Source organism: Lindgomyces ingoldianus (genome assembly GCF_010093535.1).
Source record: "Lindgomyces ingoldianus strain ATCC 200398 unplaced genomic scaffold BDR25scaffold_57, whole genome shotgun sequence".
Taxonomy (NCBI): Eukaryota; Fungi; Ascomycota; class Dothideomycetes; order Pleosporales; family Lindgomycetaceae; genus Lindgomyces; species Lindgomyces ingoldianus.
In genome coordinates this window covers 86,927-105,332 of record NW_022985218.1, presented here as the reverse complement: position 1 = coordinate 105,332, position 18,406 = coordinate 86,927, and the positions used below count along the sequence as shown (strand labels likewise).

At 49.7% G+C, this 18,406-nt stretch overlaps 7 protein-coding genes across 7 annotated transcripts; 4 read left to right on the top strand and 3 right to left on the bottom strand.

Moving 5' to 3' along the window:
• Nucleotides 1-17: 17 nt before the first annotated feature.
• On the top strand, nucleotides 18-1,149 carry BDR25DRAFT_337754 (DUF947-domain-containing protein; the record flags this gene model as incomplete). The annotated part of the gene is made up of 3 exons (XM_033693220.1): nucleotides 18-204; nucleotides 251-959; nucleotides 1,013-1,149. The coding sequence occupies exons 1-3, from the start codon at nucleotides 25-27 to the stop codon at nucleotides 1,147-1,149; spliced, it is 1,026 nt and encodes a 341-aa protein (XP_033540457.1). The 5' UTR covers nucleotides 18-24.
• A 537-nt stretch (nucleotides 1,150-1,686) lies between these two features.
• On the top strand, nucleotides 1,687-3,085 carry BDR25DRAFT_272762 (uncharacterized protein). Its single transcript, XM_033687329.1, has 2 exons — nucleotides 1,687-1,905; nucleotides 2,019-3,085. Exons 1-2 carry the CDS (start codon nucleotides 1,871-1,873, stop codon nucleotides 2,821-2,823), a joined length of 840 nt encoding a protein of 279 aa, XP_033540456.1. The 5' UTR covers nucleotides 1,687-1,870; the 3' UTR covers nucleotides 2,824-3,085.
• A 3,717-nt stretch (nucleotides 3,086-6,802) lies between these two features.
• BDR25DRAFT_319817 (uncharacterized protein) lies at nucleotides 6,803-7,252 on the bottom strand (the record flags this gene model as incomplete). The annotated part of the gene is made up of 1 exon (XM_033691853.1): nucleotides 6,803-7,252. The coding sequence occupies one exon, from the start codon at nucleotides 7,250-7,252 to the stop codon at nucleotides 6,803-6,805; it is 450 nt and encodes a 149-aa protein (XP_033540455.1).
• Nucleotides 7,253-7,872: 620 nt separating this feature from the next.
• Nucleotides 7,873-9,060, top strand: BDR25DRAFT_245298 (uncharacterized protein; the record flags this gene model as incomplete). Its single annotated transcript, XM_033685882.1, has 1 exon — nucleotides 7,873-9,060. The coding sequence occupies one exon, from the start codon at nucleotides 7,873-7,875 to the stop codon at nucleotides 9,058-9,060; it is 1,188 nt and encodes a 395-aa protein (XP_033540454.1).
• Nucleotides 9,061-11,110: 2,050 nt separating this feature from the next.
• BDR25DRAFT_383467 (ankyrin) lies at nucleotides 11,111-12,678 on the bottom strand (the record flags this gene model as incomplete). The annotated part of the gene is made up of 2 exons (XM_033697827.1): nucleotides 11,111-12,527; nucleotides 12,576-12,678. The coding sequence occupies 2 exons, from the start codon at nucleotides 12,676-12,678 to the stop codon at nucleotides 11,128-11,130; spliced, it is 1,503 nt and encodes a 500-aa protein (XP_033540453.1). The 3' UTR covers nucleotides 11,111-11,127.
• A 267-nt stretch (nucleotides 12,679-12,945) lies between these two features.
• BDR25DRAFT_362608 (uncharacterized protein) lies at nucleotides 12,946-17,004 on the top strand (the record flags this gene model as incomplete). The annotated part of the gene is given in 15 exon segments (XM_033696601.1): nucleotides 12,946-13,105; nucleotides 13,148-13,260; nucleotides 13,320-13,528; nucleotides 13,568-13,650; nucleotides 13,699-13,713; nucleotides 13,818-14,024; nucleotides 14,679-14,874; nucleotides 14,911-15,030; nucleotides 15,055-15,079; nucleotides 15,099-15,156; nucleotides 15,191-15,351; nucleotides 15,408-15,479; nucleotides 15,522-15,551; nucleotides 15,621-16,196; nucleotides 16,225-17,004. 15 exon segments carry the CDS (start codon nucleotides 12,946-12,948, stop codon nucleotides 17,002-17,004), a joined length of 2,805 nt encoding a protein of 934 aa, XP_033540452.1.
• A 179-nt stretch (nucleotides 17,005-17,183) lies between these two features.
• BDR25DRAFT_347104 (uncharacterized protein) lies at nucleotides 17,184-18,072 on the bottom strand. Its single transcript, XM_033694230.1, has one exon. The coding sequence runs from the start codon at nucleotides 17,986-17,988 to the stop codon at nucleotides 17,266-17,268; it is 723 nt and encodes a 240-aa protein (XP_033540451.1). The 5' UTR covers nucleotides 17,989-18,072; the 3' UTR covers nucleotides 17,184-17,265.
• Between the last annotated feature and the right edge of the window lie 334 nt (nucleotides 18,073-18,406).

Sequence of the window (18,406 nt, the reverse complement as noted above, 5' to 3'; positions counted from 1 at the left end):
AAAATCTAAATAGTAGTAATTAATATGCCGCTTTCGAAGAAGCTCGACCGAACATTGCGAGCTGAAGAAGATGATTCAGATGATGAGGAATACTACGAAGTCACCGATCGATCATCACCATCCGTGATTGACACTGGCGAAGGCGGGGAGATCGCGAGCACAGATTCCGAAGACGAAGAGCCAGATGGAGTGGAAGAGGACCTGGTATGCTGACTGGATCTGATATATTACTAAGCTAACATCTCCCCAGGCAGACAATTCCAAGGGCGACCAAATCCGAGACCAATTAAGCAAAGTTTCGTTTGGCGCATTGGCTAGAGCTCAAGATGCGCTCGCAAAACAGCAACCCGATAGTCGAAAGCGAAAGAGAGGAGACCAAACAACGGAATCGCAACAGCAGAAGCTCCAAGCACTCCGGGAGCGACTGCGAGTGTTGAAAGAAGAGAAACTTCGAAAGGGTGCACAACTCGCAAAACGGCCCAAAACTCCTGGACACGCAAGGCCCGCAGATAGTGTGGAGGATGAGGCACGGTCAGACAGCAATTCATCGGGCTCTGATGAGGCACTTCGTGGGCGTTCGAGCAAGCATGCGCCTGCTGTCCAGTCGAGTAAGCGCGCAGTCACTCGAAGGCGCCACATCATCGATGTCAAGAAGCCCGTGTATCGAGATCCTCGATTCGACAAACTTGCAGGGCCCGCCCCGGACGAGAACTCCCTCAAAAAGCGGTATTCATTCTTAGAAGACTACAAAGCTTCGGAGATGGAGGAGCTCCGTGCTATGATCAAGAAGACCAAGAATGAGGCGGATAAGGAGAAACTAAAACGGAAACTACTCTCGATGGAGACTCAGAAAAAAGCGCAGGAGAGGAAGGAGAACCAGCAGAGTATTGTACGAGAGCATAAGAAGAAGGAGAAAGAGCTAATCAAGCAGGGGAAGAAACCCTTCTATCTGAAGCAATGTACGTTCTTGCTCTTTGTTTTTTTAACTACATACTGACATGCGTTGCTCAAGCCGAACAAAAGAAACTAGCCTTGATCGATCGTTTCCAGAATATGAAATCGAAAGATCGCGACAAGATTATAGAGCGGCGCCGCAAGAAAGCAACCGCCAAAGAGCGGAAGAATATGCCCGACGAGCGTCGCTCTTGATGAGCAACGAGAGATGCGATAGGACTCGCTCCCCTCCATGTGAAGATAATGGAATGACGTGCACCTTTTAGATTCTTAGTTTTTGCATATGCCTTGGAAGAACCCCCAACCTCCAGCTGTTGTGCCGCTTATCTGCAGAATTAAAATTGGTGTACTCCTTCAAATACCCCATGAGACCACTTGCATGCCTCTACAACCCTTCGGATACTCTTTACTAGTTCGAAATCACATGTAACGCAAACCGTCGGTTTTTTGACGTTCAAAATTTTGACTAGGATGTGGTCCCCGAGACACTACGGTTGAACCTTCCCCCCAGTACTCAACCACTACGCTGGTGCACCACTTACCTTTTAGAACAACACGCAGCAGCGAAGTGTAGTTTTGCTTTTGCATGAGATTGGTGTTGCGATCGACAACAATCCCTGACAAGTTCCATCAGCTAGCGAGGATGGTGTTGCGAGCAAGGTTCTGAGAACGCCAACTTTCGTCATCGACGTCATAATCGTTCAGAAGCTTCCCAGCCTCTTCCGGCCTGCTTTTTAAACCAGCACGGCCACATTTTCCTGACTGGCTCTTTTAACTTGCATTGCCTTTTGCTTTAGAACTTGCTATTTTCAACTTCTGCACCATTCGTTACGTTTGTTAGGATATCATACTATTCTCCACTGATCTTTAGTCAAGAGTTTGTTCTGTCTCGGATCATTACACATCATATTTCATCATGCCTGAAGCTGCGCAGGAGAGACAGCTAAATGAGTATGTCTTCAGTATTTCTTTCCAATCGCCATAGCTCACAAAGACAACATCGAACTCGCTTAGCTCACTTTGTAAATTATATCAACTCTATGAAACTCAGCTAACGCACCCAGGCTCCTCTCTCGCTCCATGGTAGACATCTACGTCGGCCCAGATAACACACACTGGATCCTGCACGAAAAGCTACTCTGCCACCACTCACCCTTCTTCCGCAAAACCTTCTACTCTAAAACCAACAGCACCAAATCCTTCGGCCTGCCCGACGACGAAGATGCGCCCTTCAAAACTTTCGTCGGGTGGCTCTACTCCTCCTCCCTCCCCACCCCCCACGAAGAAGCAGATCTCGGAATCCTCTTCGACCTGTACCTCATGGCCGAGAAACTCCAGATCTCGGCACTAGTCCAGGATGTGCTGCAGGTGGTTCGCGAGTGGTATAAGTACAGTGATACATATCCTGGTTTACGGCGTGTGCAGTATATCTATGCGAATACAGAAGATGGATCACCGATGCGACATATGCTCGTGCATTCGGTTGCAAGGCTTTTGGTGCTCGAGGACGGCATTCCGAAGCATTGGGATAAGGCCCTTCGGAAGAACGGCCAGCTTGCTGTGGATATCATCGGTGCGATTCAGGCTTGGAGACTGAGTGATGATGTTGTACCTGATGCGAGAGATGATCCTGCTGAAGGGGAGGACTTGGTTGATGGAGAGGTGGAGGAGGCGCAGGGAGAGATGGAGACGGATGTAGAGGCGGATGAGGATCAGACAGTTGTTGAAAGCCCCCGTGAGATGAAACGCCACGATTCTATGCAGGTGGAGAAGAAGAAGGGTGAGGGATTGGTGAATGAGGTGGGGAAGATGAGCTTGCAAGAAGTGCCGAATGGGATTACGAATGGGGATTATGGTACGCTGCACTGAGCTGGTCGTTGAAGGTTAAGAGATTTGCCAGTGGGTTTCAAGTTGTTCCTCGCCGCTACGTAACTGCAATTTTTGTCTGCAATGGCGTTCTGGCTGGATGGGTTGGCTTTCAGAAGGATGTAATACCTTGTGTTTGTTTCGCGCCTTTTGTTCTCAAATGTATTTGGTAACGTACATGTAGCTTGACATCTAGGTTTGTGTTGCGCCTCTGGTGAGTTAACTTGGCAGTGGAAAGGTCCCGCTCAACTCAGCTCTCCTTTCCTATCTTGTCTCCCCATCTTCTCAAACTGCTATTGCAAGCGATTAAACCGCATCGTCTCGCTCCCCGCACATCTCCAAAGCGACCAGCCACATCTACATATATCCTGCTGCAGATCACATGATGCAAAATGACGCGCATTCCCCGGCTTCCCGCATGCCTGCCTGCCCCTTCATGCCGCTCTTGTACGACGCAGCACATAAAAGCAAAAGCCCAATCACTCGAGCCACCGAAGTTCAGCGTGAGGTGCGGGTATCATGGTGACGGCTGCAGTTACGAGAAGGAGCGTGCGGTTGGCTTGAGGTAATAGGTTTGAAGGCTAGATGAGTGGCTTGAGGGAAAAGGCGCTTTATTTAAGGAGTGTGAAGATTGGATTGGATGAGGTGGGGTTGGCATGGTATTGAAAAATATAGGCGGAATCACTACTGTCATAATCATTGTAGTTCTTATGCAGCCACCACGGAGGATTTGTATTTCTGCCATCTATAGTCACGATAATGCAGAAGTGAGTTGAGGGAGATATAACACAACAGCAAGGAAGGCTTGAAGTGGCCCGTCCATTCTACTGTTGTTCCATTTCGATCAAGGAAATGGGGTCCTCGGCACGAATCGCTGGATCATATTGGGCAGTCATTCTGAGGTTCGTTTCCAGGGCTAGCAATGTGGGCGTCTGGGAAGTGAGATAGTGTAGCACGGTGGTTGGTGAAAGCGGTGTGGTGCTGTCGTCGGAATAAGGGAAACTGTGGCACTGTATCGAGATGAGGTGCTAGTGGCGTGCGATGCTTGGACGACCTTAGGTTCGGCTCAAAGCCGATTGGGGAATTAGGGCTGTTGTGTTATGGCTTGAAGGTCTCGGATGACTGGATCTGAATCGAGTTGTGGTGAGATTGGCAATGTGGTGGGCATGGTGCTAAGGGAACTGGGTATGAGAGACCCTGTAATGAGGGATGAAGTTGACTTGCCGTCACGTCTGAAGATTATGAATACCAATCACGAGAGATGAAGCACAAGGAGATATAGGTTGGACGAACTGGTCGGAGTTATGACCCCGAAAATCACTTGTGAGTCGTGCTCGGGTTCAGGCTCGAGCAACAAACCCGTCATTCGGGTGGTATTTCGCCCCGCTGGACCACACTGGTTGCAGGTCATCAAGATGAGACTTGAAACAATCAACACGCACAACCTCTCAAAGAGGTCCGTCACACCGAAATGGACGTATTAGGGTATAACACGGTGAGCGTATCGGTTGAAGTTATTGGTCTTACTGAAGAGAAATCATGATTAAGAATGCTTTTTGGAACATGGTTTGATAAAGTAGTTCGCAAGGAGCTACGGAAGAGGCAAGAGGTAGAGTGGTGTACCACCTACCTGAATCCGAATAGATGGTCTATTTGACTATTACCTTACAACTGCCTTACTCTGTAATCGCTCAAGCGTAGTAGGGCAAGAGAAATAGCCTGACATCGTGGCCATGTGCCAGCCAAAACGTTTTCTCGAGTCCAGATCTTTGTGAGGACGTGTTCATCATGTTCTGCACCAAATCGTACACGCTCGTCCCACTGCGGGGGATGCGAAATATTGGTGTCACTAGCACAACGCAGCGGGGTGAGCGGGCATGCGTGGCTGGGACCGGCTGCAGTGGTGAGAAAGTATCGAATGTGATGCGAAACGTAGGGCAGCAGGTGGGAAAGAGGCTTGCACAGCAGTATTGTCGCACAAGGATCGTCGCGGTGAGAATGAACTCCGGATTGATCACGTTCCGGCGAACTGCGCGCGACGGGAGGCTGAATAGCAAGAGGTGACAAGACTTATTGCATGCGTGTGAATGAGATGTTGCTTGAAATAGACAGAGAGTAATTGGATAGAGATAGTTGAGTGAGTAAGTTTTGAGGCTCCCGATATCGAGAGCCTCATGTATATGGAATATGTAATATCGCAGACCGAACTAACCAAGGTTGTATACCTTCACATTGACGACTACGCATCTTGCGGCCCAAACCCGTGACTCGTTTCTACCCTGTACATCCGGCACGGCGAAGATACCTCAGAGTGTATCACGGGCCGTCTCTAAGAAGCGACGTTGTAGAGTGCAAGACCCAACATGGCGATACCACCATCCTTAAGATAGCGTTAACACAATCAATTTGGACACAGGAGATAAAGTCGTTTCTGTCACTGCCCTTGACGCATGTAGATCGCTTTCGATTTTCGAGTAGTCCCTGGTCCCGGTCTCTCGGTTGGCTGTAGTAAGACCCCACCGGTTCCATATTGCTAGTTTTTCCTAAGGCCATGTCCGGCATCTAATTATCCAGATCCGGCCCACAGCTCTGGACCATGAGACGGTTTTACGAGCTGTACCTGATTATCGACTGGGAATGGGATAAATTGAGGAGCAAACGGAAGTAGGCGAGTAGAAGCGAGGAATAAGAGAAACTGGTATAGAAACAACTTTTTGTCAACGACAGGTGTTACTTTCGTATTCCGAAAAGACAACCATGTCCTTGCACAGAGGATTCTTTCCGCGATTCCCCCATCCTGCCGGTCTGGCGGTCAGTCTCACCTTTTTCGGTGTGCAGAATTGTTTCAGAGAGCGGAGGTCCGTAGGTCGTGCATGCATGACAGTGAAAGTAGGTACGAAAAGTTATCGGCTTTTTGAAAGCGGCAAATCCTGGGAGACTGCAATATCTCGAGGTCTAGAAGCGCGGGAAAATTGCTGTTGTTGTAGCCGGGATGCGATTGCGATCCCATCGTTCGGGTGGTGAATTGAGTATGAGAGGTCTGAGAGAAATGAATTCAGGAAGCATCATGTGCCCTCTTTCCACCTCTAGTCTCCATGACCCCGCAAATGGTCGATTAAGGGTGAAGCACGCGGCGGGGAGCAAGTTTGAGGAGCGGAAATGGGATTTGTCTCAGGGATCAGATTTGGCTTGTGATCCGAGGTACGTGATGTGCGGCAGCGGTGGATGAAATATTGAGAGGAAGGCAAAAGAGCAACCAGTGGGCAATAACAGCTATTAATCTATCTCACGCGTCGTGTTCTAAAGATACGCGATTCGCAATCTGCTCAGACCGGGGAGAGTATGGAGGGGGATGCTAAGTGAGTGCCCAGAGGGGAAGCCGCGCGGTAGAATAGGCATAGTGAGGGGCGATCGTAAGCGCTCAGACAGAGCATGAAAACTTTAAAGGGCGCGAACGGTGTCAACCACGTGGGAGAAGAGTCCCGGAAGAATGCTCACCACATATTGCTCAGGCTCGCCGCTTGAAGGCGGTTGGGTGTTGGTTGGTGGCAGATCCTGGAGGCAAGGACAGCGGACGGTGACGATGCTGGTCCGGCCGGACGCAGGCCAGGCGATGTTGGGGTGAATATGCAGGCCAGACGATGTTCATGGGCCTGCGAAGACAGAAGGGGAACTTCTGAGGAAACGCGCAGGAAAAGTTTCGTGAATTGGGACCCTGAAACAGCAGGCCGCCATGAACGTCGACCCTCCTCATCTTGGTGGAGTGCGAGGGGCGCTCTGGCAGTTGAAGCGGGAGAGCCGCCTTGCGGGTTTGGGCGTGATCAAACACTCCTCATGCCCTCCTGAAAGGTGTGAAACACTGAACGGACCACGGAGGGTGAGCCAGAGGCGGACCGCTGATTGGCTAGCGGCACGCGACGACGGTGTATTGGCAATGGGCGTGTAACATGGCCGGCGAATGCTGCATGCAACTGCTGTCGAATCACGGCGGGCTCGTCGCGCACAGCTGGAGCGGACGGGCGTAGCGGCGGACTGGTGGATTCATGCTGTTCCTGCTCAGATGACGCTGCTGCGCTGAGTGGTGCTGACTGCCCGGCCGCGCTGAGATCGTGAGTTGATGAGATGAGGGAGCACCTCCGTTCGCTTCAGTTCGAAACGGCCAGGCGAGTGGTGCAGGCCTGCCCTCGTCACCAGCCGGCGCTCGCTGCTGGGGCGCTGGTTTGGGACGGGCTTGTGGCGCCGGTCTGCTGCAACGAGGAGCCGTCTGCTCGCCCGCCGTGAATGCGGCATGCCAGCACCTCCCCCCAGCAGCCAGTGAGCGTGCGTCCGCGCTGAGGCCCCCGGCCACGCTCGTCTCGTCGTGTGCATGCTCGACTCTCCAAGGGACTCCTCGCCGGTCCCAGCCTGCCTTGCCCAAGTCCGTGCGTGCCATTTTTATCCCACCCCGTCCCTCCTCGCTCACGGTGCACATTCGCATCCACGGCTTCACCTTCACTCTACCCTCTCTCCTTCCGCCGTCCTGCTCTCCGCCGTGCGCTCTGCAGTCCTGTGTGCGCCGCCGCTTGAGCCTCCTACACCGCGCCTGGCCGTTTGCTGTGTCCGCCGACGCCCTTCGTTACACCTTCCTCGCAGATTACTTAGCTGAACCCATCCTTCGACACTAAGTGTTGCGGGCTCTCCCCAAGCCTGCTGCGACACTCCTCTCATCTATCTCCTCCTCTCCACACGTACCCCTCACACCCTTACTATACACCACCATGACAACGGCTGTCGCTGCCCCCCCGGTCACCGCGCCGCATGCGCCCCCGTCGGTCGATGGCGTCGGCTCCGCCAGAACATATGCCACCATCGCGCCCTTAACTTCTTCACCTCACATCACGCCCAACTCCAAGATCTCTAAGCCGGTCAGCGACAATGCTTCACCTACCTCCAGTGACAGCTCCTCGCACCTGCACAGAGCGGAGGGCAAGCGCTCGCCACTTTCGTATGTCTCTGAGCATCCACTCCAATTCTTCCTCTTCTTCTACTTTCCGCCCCTCCTCCTCCCTCTCCATGTCACCACCCAGCCATGAAGTCACCTCTAATCGCAAGTCTGTAAGCAGGGCACGGGGTCCTCAGGCACCCAAGATAGTCGTCAAGAAGGAGCCTTCCTCGCCAGACCTTACCACCTCCCGACATCGACCACGCCGACTCGACCTCTCCGGCGGCAACAGCATCGTTCACTCGTCCGGCGCCCTCACTGCCCGTCCCTCCGCTCCCCTTACCTCCAAGGACAGTGCAACAATGCAGGACGTCGGCCTCGCCTGTCTGTCTCCCGGCTTTCACACCCAGGACCCCACCATGCGTGAGCAGCTTCAGAGGAGTATCGAGATGCGGGAGAGGCAGAGGCAAATTATCGAGGCACGCCAGAAGCACGGCAAGGGCGGGAATCAGGACGAGGATGGAGGACGGCATGCTGACATGAACCCATTCGGCCAGGGCATGAAGACGCCCACCACCTCTCGAAGGAAGGGACCTCCCCCAGGTCTCTCCATTGCGCCGCCTTCTCACCAACAATTTGCCAACGAGCGGGTCATCCAGTCTGCGCCAATCAACCAGTCCTTCACCGGCCTGCGCAACAACGTCCCGCCGTCCCGTCACGTCGCCAACGGCCCGTCAAACCTGTCACAGACTTCCCATATTCACCACGTCCCTGCAACGCAAACAAATAACCGACTGCCACCAATCTCCGATGTCTTCCCCGGCGAACCTCTTGGTGCTCCTCGCAGCCATTTCAACAACAGCCCCGGCCATTCGTCGCATTCAAACCACCAGCCGCCGCTGCCGTCGCCGAGCGGGTACCCACCTCACCCCCAACAGCAGCAACCTCCGCAGTCTGCTCGCCCACGTGAGTACAAGTCCGCTGAAGAGGCTGTTCACTCACTGTCTGGTGGGCGTGAAGACCTCTTACCCCGCATTGTTCACTATGGTGGCCACCAGCCCCCGACTCCACCGTCGCCGATGCCGAACAAAAATGCATCACAGGCTTACCCACCGAATGCAGATCTTCATCGCAGTGGAAGCTCGAGGAGACGAGGCCGAGATGAGTATGAGCGAGACATGGGAACGCCACCACTCGGACGTCAGCAAGCGAGACCCGGGCCATTCGGCGAGGGTCGTGATACCCCCGAGACACAGCGAAAGAAGAAGGAAGAGTTCATTCAACTTTGCGCAAGAGCCTGGGATCTATTCCATTCGTGAGAACAGTCAACCATCGCTTCGGCCTTCTCTTCCAGTACTGCGATTGCTTTGTAAGGCGGACTATATCCCGGAGTGTTTCGTTGGACAAGGCGTGTGTTTGGAGTTCGGAATCGGCCAATCAATATCTATGTGACGGGCCCTCGCTTGCATGCACTTTGTTTTGTTTCGTTTCTTCTCCCTATGCTTGTGGACTGGACCTTCTACTTTTTCTCGCGAGATCCAGCCGCATTACCCAACGCATTACCCCCTTTAACCTCCTTCCTCTATTCTCGCTATACCAGCGCGCGCGCACCTTATTTCCTTCGTATGTCACTGCAAAAAAGCGCCGGCAAATTAATAGGGCAAGGGGACCGATATCCAATTTCTCCATTTATTGTTTCTTTTTGACATCCACTTCGATTCTTCTCTTACGTCTCTCCACGAAGAAAGATGAAAGGACAGCAAAGGATTCTGATGTTGGTCACGCGCTCCATGATACGTTGAAAAATGTTTGTGTTTGAAACGTACCAAGTCTCATTCACGTTTCTTCCGTTTTTGGAACACAACAGCAGCGTTAATCCTTAACCTGTCAACAAATATCTTTTCTTGGAAGGATGTATGTTTATATTACAGCCTATTTTAACTTAGGGAGGCATGTGTTTTCTTCATCTCATTTGTTCTATCTACCAGGAGGCTAGGGGAGGGATTCTGCGGATATGGATGTGATTGCATGGTTTGTGGTTGGATGGCACGGCAGGGATTTATGGATTTTCTGAGTGGATGATGAATGGATGGATGGGTGGAATTGTGAATGAGCTGTGGAAAGGGGGGAAGGCGGTGCTGCGGCACAGCAATACCAAAGTACAGGTAGTGTTAGTACTACTCCGACGACAAATGAGAATCCAGTAACTAAATGCAGATGTTTAAGCTTCATCATGTATTTTGCAGAGCTGTGCCGGCGCTGTCGTGAGAATATTTTTGGTCAATGCAACAAATTTTGTTGTTACGAGGATCGCAAGGATCTGCGAGATTTGAAACATACGGGACACAGATCGTCGTTAGGATGAAACGGCCACTTCATCAACAGACAGACGGCCGGACAATAATACTTCTTATTTTGAGTCACCGGCCGGAAAACTGGGATACGAGTGCGAAACAAGATAATGCAGTCCAAATGTCCGTTCCAATAACTTTAGTCAACTAGCTGGGCTGAAGCTGTGGCGGCGGATGCACCGAGTTCGTGTGTATCAGCGTGGCGCGAGCCCGGACTGCACCGCCACGGGGAATCCGAGGACACTGTGCACTGACTATTGATATCCCTAAATCCAATATTTGCACAGCCACTAACTGGTGGTCTTGGTTACGCTCATTGTCAATGTCATTCTCCGCTTCATATGTAGAAGTTTTGCCTGACTCCGATGTTGCAGCTCGCTTGCAACACAGCAGCAATCCTGCATATGTATTTCTAAGAGGTCATCAATCGATTACTGCCCGCTGACATGCATCGCATATGACCGATTCTCGGATTTCTGTCTGTTTCTGGATTGGATTGGAGACGCTAGCTGTGCATGGAAGGCTGCGATGCGTGAGAGTGAGCGTTGCGTTACACACGTGGTTGCGAAGCGAAGTGCCTTATCACACGTAATCAGGTGCGTGGAGGGACTGGACAGGGAGGGGAGCGTATCGATAATGCAAGCCTGATCAGATGGAAGGGATGGTTGTAGATCGCTGTGGTGGAGCGAGGGGTTCCGGGGGTGTGGTTCGGGTTGGGGATCGGCGGGTTATTGTGGGGAGGGAATATGGATGTCGTGGAGGGAGAGTGAGGCAGGGCGGAATAGCAAATTTTGAAATGCTGAGTGTGTGGTAGAGGAGAATGTGCTGAGATCCAGTGCTAGTCCCAAAGGGTGTGCTGGGGTTGTAGGCATATGTTTTGACGTTAAGTTCAGTGCAATAGCATATTCAGTTATCACTAGGCTTCCTGATAGGCCTGTCCTTGCTGATAACGCATCGGAGATTCTCCTTCGACGGTAGGTGTTTCTTAAACAAAATGTTCCAAAACACTCCCCCTTGACAGAACGCGCAGTAGCTTCACTTTCGGAACATGCTGGCGAGAAATAGATTTGCCAGCTTATAGTTTCCAGCTTTCACTGCAGCCTTGACACACTCCAGGTTCGCCCTCACTCCATGATTGATCAAAAACTGGACCATGGACTCCAGGCCTTCTTCACTAGCTCTCCGGAGAGCCTCCTCTCCACTTGCCTTCAGGCTTGCGCCTCTCTTAAGCAAGAATAGGCACATTTTTGTATGCTCAAGCAAGACAGCACGAACAAATGGCGAGTCTAAACGGTTCGTATCTAGAGTCCGAGGAGGCTTTGGGACACGATCGACCTCGGCACCATGATCTAATAGCATGCGCACAATACCAAGGCAACCAGAGCTTGAAGCATGCCAAAGGACATCATCGTCCGTAGAATTTGGATCTGCACCTCGGGATAATAACAGCTGCACAGTTTTTTCGTTTGTGCCAATCACTGCTCGACGTAATGCATTCCAAGGCCATCGGGGATCTGCTGGATCTGGATAATGACGAGACGGGTAGTGTGTTTGGTCCCTTGGAGCAACGTTTGACTGAAGGACAGCGCCCGCATCAAGAAGATTTTCTATGATATCTGTCCGGGAGCTATACCTGGCCACATCGTCCAACAATTCGCTTATGTCTATTTCGGGGGTATCACACAGAATAGGATATCGCTCAGAATGACGTTCTCGGAGGAGCGAGTATAGTTGGAAGGGGAAGTCGGCGACTAGGCTCTTCATCGTACCAGAAAGCAAGCCATTCTCTATGGTATGGGAGCTAGAGATGAAGTTGACTGGACCAAAATCCAAAATGTACTGGATGTTGTCAAGGCGACCTTGACGGACAGCACCAGATAAGGCTTCTTCTCTCTTTTCGTCAAGCCTTCTGAAGGTACTCTTAAATATAATGGAAAGAGTAGTATGGTCCCCATACTCTCCAGCTAGAAGAGAAGGGGTACCAAGCACATCTGTGCTTATTTTTGGGTCTAGGATGGTTGCGGGTGTATTGCTAGCGTCCAAGATCTTTTGCACAACCCGAGGACATCGGTTGACTATGGCAGCTTGGAGAAGATATCTTGGGTTCTTGACATCATCGGCATGGAAAGGCCTCCGGCACCTACGCTCATGTTCTAGTAAACGATACGGTCGGTAACACATTGCGGTAACAAAAACTCGCAATGTGTTGTCGTCCTCTCTCCCGGTTTGCTCGCAAAGATATTTTGCGATATGGAGGATGATGTTCAAAGAGCCCCATTTCGGATCTCTATTGACAGTAATTTTATGAACAAGATACGATCGCCAGAATTGGATGTGCCAAGTGTCATGACTCCGCTTGAGACCTTTGTTCTCCACTAGATCTTCTAGGAGGTCTGTCTGATAGAGAGCCTGCAAGACCTCGGTTGCAAAGTATGCTGAAGGTGAGTTAGCCGAGTAACGTATTCATGCAAGGAAACTCATACGATTGATCAGCCTTAGTCTCAAGCCGCGCTTGATTCCACGAACTTTCACTGCATGTACGAGAATCTCGCGAATAATCTCTGGAGGCAGATCTATGAGCTCCATAACTGCGCCGAGCCAGAATTCTAGTTCGGTGATGTAGGTGATTTACGGATGGGAGGTGGAGTCAAAGGAATTCGGCTACCATTGCGAGACGCGCTAGCTTTATTTGGTTCGCGACTTTTAACAACAGTTTGCACTTTACTAGTCATGGACTTAACGGGGGACATGACATGGAGAATTTATAGTAGAGGTCTGCGTCCTGACGTTCTGTTTAATATCAGCAAGAGGTATATTCCATTAAATCTAGCCTGCCACTGTTCTGCGGTAGATATGGTGAAGATTAGGGGAGTGCTCATGAACTATTTACCAAGTACGCCTAAATGTCCCCTAGGGTTGCTATTGTCATTATTCGTAGACCATTATACCCGCTCTCACAATTATTCGATCAGCCCTCCTTCTATAATTGTCGACGGCTTGGACTATCTTCTTCGTTAGCTTACCGATACAACACTCAACTTATGACATACCATAGTAATCTCAGCTGAATCGAATATTCCCGTCATGTCGCCATATCTACCTGCACGAATATTCAGCAGCTTCTTGCGGGGTCAAAACCATTGCCATTTACCATATAAGCAGTCTCAGGTGCCACAGCGTTGAACTGCCTGGAATTCCTCATACCAGATTCTTTCCAGCGCTGATAGAACAGCCCTTGCTCTGGTCAACAAGGCGCTTCGAGATTTCATCTTCCTAACTCGGTGGAAGACATTTATTACGACTTCATTCCTATAGCACAGAAAGCTATAATTGATCTCAACCACCCAAACGGCAACATACTTCGATATATCCAAGGCGTTTATCTTCAAATTCCCCCCGGAAGAGATTCTGATAACCCCAGAACGGACAATAATTTGTCGCTACTTCTTTGCACAATTCCAATGGTAATCTGAAGTGGTTCATACCTGATGCGAAATAACCATACATTGCGATTCAAATTCTCCACCAGATTTACTCAGAAATCCAAGATCTCTACTTGTAATTAGACGGTAAAATTACCCCGAGTAGCCACCTGTGCCTCTGCAGTCAGGCCATTACATTGTTAGCCTAACCTGGAGAAAACTCAAGATATCTACTTTTAGAGAGATGCCATAGGCTTGAATACCTGTGATTCGGCAACAATGACCTTGAACAACTCATACTAGTTGACAAGGATTGCTTTTGTCTTGAAACGGAAACGGAGTGGTCTCGTCTCATGAAGTTACAGAAGCTCAGAATTTCTACGCTAGTGTCCTCTACTGACTTTCAACTAATGTTTCGTTGCACCAGATATGCCAGCTATTCGAAAATTCTCAATCAGGAACTGTGTGAATTTATCCCATCTGGTAGAGGTTCTGACATGAAAGTTTCCAGTTAGAACGAAAGTGAATTGACTTCTGTTACTGTACAGTAAATAAGGCTATAGTTACTGCAGTAACTGCCTATACTAATTAATTTCTTAGTGTTCTAGTAACGCGCTCGTGGAGGACGTTTTTGCGCGTAGTAGTATAGGGGCTACTGTGGAATAGGAGGCACGCCTGGCAAACAAGCTGCAGCAGTACATTAATACTGCTTAATCTAATCTCCTTGTTGCAGCTAAAGACAACATAATCTATAGAGGTCCACTCGCTTAGTGGCATTAAATTAGGAGTAAGCACTATCTAACGCTGTATAAGATGGCTATTAACTTACTATCTATCCCTGCTACAAGCTGTAAGTACTTTAATTAAGGCTCTGCAACTACAACGCAACTAGATTGCTGTTTACTTAGAGTTAAACAATCTCCGCAACTAGCCCTCTAGAGCCTCTAGAAACACTGGTTACTGCAGTAACTGCACTAAACAGTAGCTTTACAATTAATTGACTTAGCAGTAACTGTTACTGCCTGTAAGGCCGTTTTGATTCACGCTCTCTGTAATAACGAAACTCTATTGCTGCTAGGAACGCCCTAAAAACACTATTTACAGTAACAGTTACGTTCTATTAAACACAGTGCAACAGAAACTTCAGGCACTGACCAAATCTAGGTGAACTAACACCTACGAGACTAACGTTCAAGGCTGTATTGGCGTCGTGGATACATTCCTCAAGCTATTCCATGGGGTTTCGAGAGGTTTCGAGAGGTTTTTCTTCACTACCAGAACTCCAAGCACTTAACCCTCCTCCACAAAGGGGGAATTCTCCACCACGGAGCTTCCTTTTGATTCCCCTTTGTGCAGTCGGGTAATCGAAAAGTTGTCCGCGAATGCTCATATCCAGTGCCATCGTCCAGTATCCTGCCAAGTGTGGTTTCAAGACCAACCTATTTGCTCTTTCCTCTACAGGGTACATAGAAAAGTCAATGCACTCAAGCCCAAACGACCATATCTGGCCAAATTTGTAATCTGTTTGGGGTTGAGCGAGTGACATTTTGAGCAGGAAAATCGCAGTGGGGCGACTAATTACAGCTTGGGAGTAAATTTTCAGGAGTTTTTAATTCTGCGATATTTGGCATATTGATGGATAGTTGAAAGAACTAGGGAGATGGGTTGCGTTGGAGCAGACTCAAATATGATCCGAGGATGTTCAGCCGGGTGTCTTCTACGGGTAATTAATATACAACTAATTTACTCACTTACATCTCACTATCCTTTTATATCTGGTATGTTGGACGGGGCTGCTAAACCGTGGTGTTTGAGAGGGTATGTCATGGAAGGATTGGTTGCTTGGATAAGTCATTCAAGTCTTGCGACTAGATCTTGACACCTAGAGTCTAGAGAATTCCATCTATATCTAGATTCTCCCCAAATCGTATTAGTGAAATGAATAACTTATCATTAGAATATATCGTATGCCCTCTTTAATTTTTGACAGATTTTATGCACGTGGAGGTGATGTTGAGTTTGGACGATATGGCGGGGGTTCAACCTTAGAAGAGAAGCAGATAAAAAGTTAATGGAAGGTCTCTAGGCATTCTCAATGGCCATTAGACTTCGCGAGAGAAAATCCCAAGAGAACGGCAATGCAGAAGTGGAGTAGATTCACCTGAACTCTCCACTCCTCCAGTCACCTTCACTAAACATTATCACCCAGTCAACCCTTCCACGACCTCCCAAAGCGCGCAATCCGGAGCAAATCTTTTCCGAGCCAAGGCAGTCAGTGATGTTGACGCTAACCTAAGTACACCATATTCTAATCCTCGCTGGCACTATCCTTCTCTAACAGAAATGGCACCGCGTCAATATGCTACCCGCAGCCGCGCAAATCGCGGTGGCGGTCATCAAGAGCAACTCAGCGTCTCCAAACCCACCTCTTCCAAAGCTGGTATAAATGCAAATGCAGCTCCGCCTCCACCTACAGCGCCTGCACCACCTACAGCTCCAGCTTCACGCTCCAGTCAGATCAGCTCGGCCAAACATTTCATTCAGACGACTGGTTGGCACCGAAAGTTTCAACAAGCTCACAAGAGACTCAAGGGCGTTACGCTCTTCCACATCGAAGTCGAACAAGGTGGACGTACTTTCCCTGTATCTCGAGAGGAGCTTGGGAAGGACTGCTGGGGCAAGGTAAGTCTCGCTGCTACAACAACAACAGCATAATGTACATTTCACTGACATATATGTCTCGCAGAAGGTTTGCCAGGATATTCATGCCCACGGTACTCGGCTAGCCAATGTTCCAGCTCACATCTTCAACTATTATTCTCTCTGGCTCTGGGATCTTCCCTTCTTCCCAACTCCGAATATGGATAAAAACTTCTTTCAGATTGCGTTGAACAATTCCAACGAGCGCACCTCGAACGCCATCGTCGAAGATTACCCAAAATTTGGCATGGCAGAGATGGCAAACTCCAGCCTCGACAATACCGGGAAGTTACCCCCGGTTGGACGTGAGCTCTTCCGTGCGTACTTCCTCGGAAAAGAGCTCGGTGCTCCTGACTTTCGAGACGCGGTCATGAACCAAATTCTTCGCTCCTTTAGGCCGGACTTTCCCCCCCCAGTTGACTTCGTCCACGAGGTCTACAGCTACTCTTCCCCAGGCCTGACGGGTCTCAAGAAGTTTGTCGTTGACTATCTTATCTGGGGATTGGCTGCTCTTGATGGTCATGTCGCGCCTATGACCATTCAGACCGGCAGATTTCCAATTGGACAGCTTCCGGATTTGGGTGACTATCCAATCATGTTCGTTACCGATGTTGAGCATACAATGGCGGAATTGGAGGCCGGGCAGGATATTATTGTCAATTTCCAGAATGCATTTGCTTCGCTGAGGGATAATGAGGGAGCAAGGCAGAAGTGTCGATACCACCTTCATGACAGCAAATATTGTGGGAGGGGAGAGAAGGACGAACTCTGCTACGCTTATATCGTCTGATGTGGGTTTAGTCTGCTCCGCAGTGGGGAAAAGGGGTTGGCGAGGTTCTGGATAATGGTTGTAAGCTACCACCCTTTCAATGCATGATCATGTAGTAAAGGGTTGGCTTCAGACGGTAATGAAATACATACAATCTCACGCACGCGATCAAGGTCCTGTGATGCCTAGAATGTCACCTCCTCTGGTCAAATTATTCCGTATCTCTACTATGCTACCTAATATTCTTGCACATGATGCTGGAGATTCATGTCTCCTTAACCTTCAGTTACACACACACTCTCTCTCCTCTCTTAACGCATTTCTAACAATAGCCCCACACATTTTCGCATACGGATTTGTCCGGACACTCATTTCTCTCGCAACTTCATCACCAAACCTCGCCGCATTTTTGAAATCCAAGCTAGCTAGCTCCTCCAACTCTGCTTTACTCTTTCCTTTGAGATCATGGGATGATTCTGCAGCCTTGAGGTACAAATAGGCACGGTGGGAGTACGCTTGCCGCAGAATGCGAGCTTGATAGGGGGAAATGGGAGTTGATAGGGAGGGCGGTGAGGAAAGCCGTATGGCATGAAAAAGATCTGTGAAGAGGCGCTCGATGTTTGGATCGATGGCCGAGAAAATAGATGCATCTTTTGGCACTGATGATTCTAGTTTTATTCGAATGAGCATGGCGCGGTTAAGGTACGTGCTTGGATAATTTGGCCATTTCGTTGCGATTTTGTCCATCGTTTCTAACACATCGTCAATTACACCGTCTCGGGGCTTTGACGTCGAGGTAACCCGTCGTATGAGATTATTTTGCTGGATTTCGAGGACTGATAGCTGCGATGATGAGATGGTTGAATGGGGTGGTAACGAGGCATCGACTATCCATTGATCTTTCGAACGTGCGACAGAAGAAGGTAGCGTTTCCGGATCGAAAAGCGCGTGGAGGATCCGTGTGTCGTTGGAAGATAGCTTCATGTTCGGATTAGGAATAACCATGTTGAATGCGACGTAGCTAGTGCGTTAACGAAAGAATACTCTTGTGGTGATGCCCAAAACCTGGAATCTCAGAATAAATATCTCGCCCTCCTGCTAAATCACTGACTTTTAGTGCTGATAAACGTGAAGAACTCAGAACGGTGACGTTGAACGGCGCTCGGCTTGCGACGGGTGTTGTCGCTAGCACCGCCACATTTCCGCCTTCGTATTCCTCCTCCATCCGTATCCGGCCATCAAAGCCACACGCTCGACCAACCAGCACAACATTGCAAGCGGCAGCTTCAGGAACAGAACTGCTCGGCTTAGGCGTGTAGCTGTATGACGACCGTCATGTGGATTGTTTTGTAGGGGACGCGGAATCAGCAAGTGGAGCTGGTGGGCAGGATAAGAATGGAATAAGATCAAGGCCTCTAGAGAA